This window comes from Lucilia cuprina, chromosome 5 (genome assembly GCF_022045245.1).
Source record: "Lucilia cuprina isolate Lc7/37 chromosome 5, ASM2204524v1, whole genome shotgun sequence".
Taxonomy (NCBI): domain Eukaryota; kingdom Metazoa; phylum Arthropoda; class Insecta; order Diptera; family Calliphoridae; genus Lucilia; species Lucilia cuprina.
The window spans coordinates 36,918,765-36,926,192 of record NC_060953.1 but is presented as its reverse complement, the minus strand read 5'-3'; the positions used below and the strand labels follow the sequence as shown (position 1 = coordinate 36,926,192).

The window sequence follows — 7,428 nt, the reverse complement described above, 5'->3', positions numbered from 1 at the left end:
TTGTTAGGAAAAATTGTTAAAATTATTCAGACTTATATAGAGATATTAGTATGTTTAATATAACAAAGGATTTCAAAGACCTATTTAGAGAGTCTGGTTATATGGAGGATGAATCAAATAATTGATCGATTTCAACTAAAATCAATAGGGCTCGACTTTGGGCAAAACCCTAAAAATTCAATCTGCAGTTTGATTTGAATGTTACCGTACCGACGGACGTAGCTGATTCTAGGTTGATTAGTTTACTTTAAAGTGAACTTAGGACCAATATTTCCATACTTTATAAACAGACGCATAATACCCTCCCCGCTATATACATATAAGGCGATATTTATCCGATTTACTGGCCCCTATTCGGCAATTCAGTTCGAATCGAAATTTTCTCCGTTTGGCAACTTTGGTATTCTGCACTTCGATTCGACTCTCCGCCACATAAACAACAACTTACAAAAACATAGGTACGATCGTAACGCAGAATATACACGTTCGTAAAGCATTGAAACGAAATGGAATTGCTTCTTCTTTTTCTTACGATTCAGTTTTTTGTTCGAATAGCTTTTTTCGATCGTTGCGTAAACGTAATCGAAATGCAGAATAGGGTTGACTATAACTTCGTATTTGATTAAACTTAGGCAAATCCAAATCTTAGATGATTTAAACAAATGAACTAAAATACAAATACATATGTAGATTGGAAATAGTCGTCTTTTAATGTATCTGTATACGAAATAAACAACTAAGTGTTCACAAATTATATGACTCATTATTATATTGATATCAATTGACTTTTACTAAAGGTTATCTGTTTAAAAATAGACAGATAATCAAATATATTTGATATACATATACATGTATTTAAATTAAATCAATTTAGATTTTTTCATTCAGAAATTAAAAGTTAACATACAATTATTTACATATACAAATTTAATTTTTTATAAACTAAATAATAAGTATGATTGACAATAAATTTCATTCATTTCGACATATAATTTAGAATTTAATTGACATACATATTTACTTTTAATTTATTTCAATCACAAATAAATAAAAATATGCCATAGGTAGGTATTGAGCGTATTTTTAAACTAATGGAAAAATGTTAGTAAAATTATTTTTATTTTCAAATCTGTTGAAAATAATTGTTCCTCTCTATCTAATATTTAGATTCCAAATTAAGTTTTAAATGACTAAACGTTACCTAAATAAATTCCAAGACACAAATATTTATTTACACACATTTGTTTATTTAAAAAAATATTTTACACAAAAATATATTTTTTTTTAAAAACTTTTAAATGCATTCATTGCTTCAGGTATACATTTGTATTTGTCTTCTATTGCGTTTTAAAATTAAACTGTGCTTAGTTTTTTGTTTTGCGTGTTTTAGTATTTTAGGAGGGAATGTACTTTGCTATCGACTTTTTTGCGTCCCTCTAAAAATTCCAATTCCATAACAACCAAACACTTTACAACTTCACCGCCTGCTTTGCGTACTAGTTTAACAGCTGCCTCCAATGAACCACCGGTAGCTAATAGATCATCAATGATAAGTACCTTTTGTCCGGGTTTTATGGCATCGGTTTGCATTTCGAAAATGTCCTGAATGTGAAAAAAGAAACAAAATTTCAACAAATTTTATTTTTATAGCTAATTAAACGATTAATTTTATTTTTATAGAAAACATACGAAACATATTCTTTTTATAGAAAATTTACGTTAAATTTATTCTATAGAAAATTTACGATAAAATTTATTTTAAAAAAATTTACGGTAATTTATTTTATATAAAATATACTATAAATTTTCTTTCAAAACAAATTTACGATATTTTTTTTAATAAAAAATTTACGATAATTTTTTAATAGAAATTTTAATTTTATAGAAAATTTACGATAAATTTAAATTCTATAGAATTACAATAATTTTTTTTCTATAGAAAATTTAGGATCAAGTTCCTTTCTACAGATATATTTTCTTTCTTTTACAAAAATTACGTAAATTTTTTCTATAGAAAATTTACAATATTTTTTTATGGAAAATTTACAATACATTTTCTTTTTATAAAAAATTTACGATAAATTTTCTTTCAAAGCAAATTTACGATATTTTTTAATAGAAAATTTAAGATAAATTTTATTTTTATAGAAAATTTACGATAGATTTAAATTTACGATTAATTTTAATTTCATAAAAAATTTACGATAAATATTAATTTTATAGAAAATTTACGATCAATTTTAATTTTTTAGAAAGTTAACGATTAATTTTCCTTCTATAAATAATTTACGATTCTTTAGAAAAAAATAACGATAATTTATTTAATAAAAATTTTCATTTTTTTTATAAAAATTTTCATTAATTTTTTTTTATAGAAAATTTACGATAATTTTCTTTCTACGGAAAATTTACGATAATTTTTTTCTATGGAAAATTTGAGATACATTTTCTTTTAATAGAAAATTTTAATTAAAAGAAAATGTGTCTTTCTATAGAAACTATACGATAAATTTTCTTTTTATAGAAAATTTACGATAATTTTTTTTATAAAAAATTTACGATAAATTTTATTTTTATAGAAAACATATGAAACATGTTCTACTTATAGAGAATTTTCGATAAATTATCTTTTTATCGAAAATTTACTGTGAATTTGCTTTTTATATAAAAATTTCGATAAATTCTTTTTTATAAAAAAAGTGATGATACATTTTTTTCAGAGAAAATTTAAGATAATTTTCTTGTTATAGAAAATTTACTATTAATTTTCTTTACATAGAAAATTTACGATAAGTTATCTTTTTATAGAAAATTTGCGGTAAATTTTCTTTTTATAAAAAATTTACGATATATTTTCATTCTATAGAAAATTTACGATAAATTTTAATTTTATGATTTTAAATTTACGATAAAACATTTTCCTTTATTAGAAAATTTATGATAACATTTCTTTTCATATAAAACTTACAATAAATTTTCCTTTAATGGAAATTTTACGATAAATAATTTTTTCTTTAGAAAGTTTTAGATAAATTTTCCTTTTTATAGAAATTTTGCGACAAATTTTCATATTATAGAAATTTTACGACAAAATTCCGTTTTTTTTTAGAAAATTTACTACAAATTTCCATTTTACAGAAAATTTACGATATTTTTTATGAACAATTTACAATAAATTTTCTTTTATAGAAAATTAACAATAAATATTCATTTTCTTAAATTTACGATAAATTTCCTTTTTATAGAAAATTTATGTCAATTTTCTTTTAATAAAAAAATTACGACAAATTTTCTTTTTTAACAAAATCAACTCACCGAACCATATTCCAAAGTATATTCAACTGATACACATTTTCCCGGCAATTTGCCCTTCTTGCGTATGGGAGCACAACCAATTCCCAGTTCTGATGCCAGCATCAGATTAAATAGAAAACCACGTGATTCTAAACCGACAATAATATCCACATCGGGATGTTCAGTGCGTACATGTTCCAATAAAACTTCTTTAAGATATTTACAAGTTTGACCATCAGTTAAGGCTCCAAAAATATCACTAGAAAACAAGAAATAACACAATTTTTCAAAAGAAATTAAAAAAGTAATTTTATTTAAAACACTTACCGGAATACAATGCCCTTTTTAGGAAAATCGGGATGAACTCCAATATGTTGATTAATATAATCCAATTTTTGTTGAGTATTCATTTTGTTAAATATTTGGTTGTTATGGTTGCTCTTTGGTTACTACTGGTTAAATATTCAATTCTGGTGCCTTAATGATGTCTCTATGAACTGATTTAAAATCTTAAATCAATTCGGATGGTGCGTACTTATGGGGAACAGAATACTGATAACGAGATAATAGATGAAATATTTAATATTTACAACATTTATTTTTAATTTAAAATTTTATGTCTTTTTATGTACAAAATTCTATATGAATGTCTATACTATATATGTATGTACAATGCTACCAAATTAATAGATATATGTTTGTGTGTTTAGTTGGAACACACATGGTTAGTTTATAAAAGTGCTGATAACAACAGCCGTTTTTGACAGTTCAACAGCTGTGTTCTTCAGTCAGCTGCTATCTTTTAGATACTTTATAAATGTCTAAAAAGAGCTTTCATAAAGCTTTTATATATTACGTTTAAAAAGTTTTGTTGATTGTGCGTTACTTTATTTAGTGTTTTTAACCCTTGTATTACCAAGTAAATATATTTTGTACTGTTAGTTAATTAGTTAAATAGTTAGTAAGTTAATTAGTTAGTTAGTTAGTTAGTTAGTTAGTTAGTTAGTTAGTTAGTTAGTTAGGTAGTTAGTTAGTTGTTAGTTATTTAATTAGCTGGGAAGTTATTTAGTTAGTTGGATAGTTATTTAGTTAATTAATTAGTTAGTTAGTTAGTTAGTTAGTTGGTTAGTTAGTTAGTTAGTTAGTTAGTTAGTTAGTTAGTTAGTTAGATAGTTAGTTAGTTAGTTAGTTAGTTAGTTAGTTAGTTAGTTAGTTAGTTATTTATTTAGTTAGTTAGTTAGTTAGTTAGTTAGTTAGTAAGTTAGTTAGTTCGTTAGTTCGTTAGTTCGTTAGTTAGTTAGTTAGTTAGTTAGTTAGTTAGTTAGTTAGATAGTTATTTAGTTATTTAGTTAGTTAGTTAGTTAGCTGGATAGTTAGTTAGTAAGTTAGTTAGTGAGTTAGTTAGTTAGTAAATTAGTTGGTAAGTTAGTTAGTTAGCTGGATAGTAAGTTAGTAAGTTAATTAGTAAATTAGTTGGTAAGTTAGTTAGTTAGTTAGTCCGTTATGTAGCCCTGACCTTAGTTAAGCCCGTAGTTTTGACTACTCTATTGTCTATAGTCATGACTACTGTCATGTCTTTAGTCTTGACTACAGTCCAGTCCGTAAACTTGTCTGCAGTCTACTCGGTAGTCTTTACTATAATTCAGTTTATAGTCGTGGTTTGGTTCTTATTCAAAGTCTAATCTATATTCGACTATTAACTAGTCTTGTTGGTGGACTACTCTATAGAATAGCCTTCTGATTAGTAGGCTATTGACTTTTCTGTTGAGTCTAAACTTTACTTTTAACTACAGATTAGTCCATATATGTGGTTTGACTTTAATATGTTAATATTATTAACTGGATTCCGGACTATAGTCTGGACTATATTCAGCAAATTAATTCAGACTATAACCTCTTCTTCAGTCAATACAATAGCTCAAAATATTACCAGTTTTATAAGGAATCTACTTTTTGGAATCACAAAACGAGATGTTTAATTATTTTGGTTTTCTACGTGTGATAAATAAGAAATTGTATAGCAATTTTTTGTAAATTTAGTAAGTAATTTCATGCATTTTTAAAAACAATTTAATAAAAAAATATTAAATAAGTGGAAGCTACAACGTTGATCAAATATTGAATTTCTTATCAAATTTCCGTTTAAAACCAGCAGCTTTTAGTATCAAGAACCATAACAAATCATACACTTATATAAATTAAAAAAGATCTATCTCAAGAAGTTGATGATAAATAACAAAAAAAATTAATGATTAAATCACAAGAAAAATCATAATGATCAAACAAAACGTTAAGTAAAACAAAATCTTTAAAAAAATTTAAATTAAACACATACACACGTACCTATGCTGAAAAATAAACAAACACAATACAATTCATTAAGACAGGTGCTAAACGTATGTTTTTATGATCACATATATAAAAAGTAAGAAAAAAATTAAATGATCTTAGAAAGAACGTTAGAAAAATATTACCACAAAAACAAGAAAAAACAAAACAAGGTAAAAATTCGTAAATAGAATAAGATCATATAACAATAATAAAGTGAGACACAGAGAAAAATGTTGTAAATATCATAGGAGAAAGAGAGCGATATTTGTTCTCAAAACAAGGTGAGAGCGAGCAAAATGATAGTAAATTTATAATTTTGGCGATAAGCGGCTATATCAGAAAATGACACAAAGTTGAAAATTATATCATTCCAAATGACATAAAGTATTGATTATTTTAGGTCCGAGAAACTCGATTATCTTGTAATGTAATTGCAGAGATATCCATAGGTTACTTGCCATTAGTAGAACAACAATTGTTTGCATTCAGCCAACCCCTGACAGGCAGAGATTATAAAGCCCTGGACAAGCTTTCAAACTGCTCTTAATTACTTTTAAAAATACGACTTTTAAAAAAGTCGTATTTGGATGCAATATTAGCTGTTATTTATAATAATTTGACTATAGATCATATTCATCCGAGGTAAATTTTTACGATTTTGCAGATTTAAACCAACCGACTCTATTCTTAAGATTTGTCCCAACATTATCTTTAACCAACGAAGCCGTAAAAGTAATCTTGATCTAGAGGAATCATTTAGAGGCCTTATAATTTGCAAAGTTTATCTTTTTCCCCTAATCGCGCTATTTCTAGCGCGTTCATCAGGCTTGGGAGGTAATAATGAATTACTTTGTGTAATCATTACTTTGTCTGTCAGCTATACAGTTACCCTGTCAGCGATATATATGATTTGAAACATAAATGATTAGTCTTAAATTGCTTAACCGGTTTCAATGAAAGAAGGTGTACCACCGAGTGTTCCACTGAAGTCATCAGAGTAAACATTAGTTTTTAATTGCTTGATCGGGTTTAATGAAAGAAGGGGCACCGCCGACCGTTCGGCTTCTCTTGGAGCCATCAATGTAAACATTCGTTACACTATCTACATCTGATCTGAAAATACGTATAGATCCCACGTACGATTTGAAACATAAAGAATTGGTCTTAGATCATATTCATGCGAGGTAAATTTTTCCGATTTTGCAGATTTAAACCAACCGACTCTATTATTAAGATTTGTCCCAACATTATCTTTAACCAACGAAGCCGTAAAAGTAATCTTGATCTAGAGGAATCATTTAGAGGCCTTATAATTTGCCAAGTTTATCTTTTTCCTCTAATCGCGCTATTTCTAGCGCGTTCATCAGGCTTGGGAGGTAATAATGAATTACTTTGTGTAATCATTACTTTGTCTGTCAGCTATACAGTTACCCTGTCAGCGATATATATGATTTGAAACATAAATGATTAGTATTAAATTGCTTAACCGGTTTCAATGAATTGAAGGTGTACCACCAAGAGTTCCACTGAAGTCATCAGAGTAAACATTAGTTTTTAATTGCTTGATCGGGTTTAATGAAAGAAGGGGCACCACCGACCATTCGGCTTCTCTTGGAGCCATCAATGTAAACATTCGTTACACTATCTACATCTGATCTGAAAATACGTATAGATCCCACGTACGATTTGAAACATAAAGAATTGGTCTTAGATCATATTCATGCGAGGTAAATTTTTCGATTTTGCAGATTTAAACCAACCGACTCTATTATTAAGATTTGTCCCAACATTATCTTTAACCAA

At 26.6% G+C, this 7,428-nt stretch overlaps 1 protein-coding gene across 2 annotated transcripts; it reads right to left on the bottom strand.

Annotated features, from left to right (window-relative positions):
• Positions 1–1,226: 1,226 nt before the first annotated feature.
• On the bottom strand, positions 1,227–3,980 carry LOC111687163 (adenine phosphoribosyltransferase). Of its 2 annotated transcripts, XM_046951980.1 has the most exons (4): positions 3,966–3,980; positions 3,622–3,846; positions 3,316–3,553; positions 1,227–1,602 (listed from the first exon to the last, which is right to left on the bottom strand). In XM_046951980.1, the coding sequence occupies exons 2-4, from the start codon at positions 3,702–3,704 to the stop codon at positions 1,387–1,389; spliced, it is 537 nt and encodes a 178-aa protein (XP_046807936.1). In that variant the 5' UTR covers positions 3,705–3,846; positions 3,966–3,980; the 3' UTR covers positions 1,227–1,386. The 2 variants fall into 2 exon arrangements, with proteins under 2 accessions (XP_046807936.1, XP_023305350.1); XM_023449582.2 differs by lacking the exon at positions 3,966–3,980 and having other exon boundaries at positions 3,622–3,937.
• Positions 3,981–7,428: the final 3,448 nt, after the last annotated feature.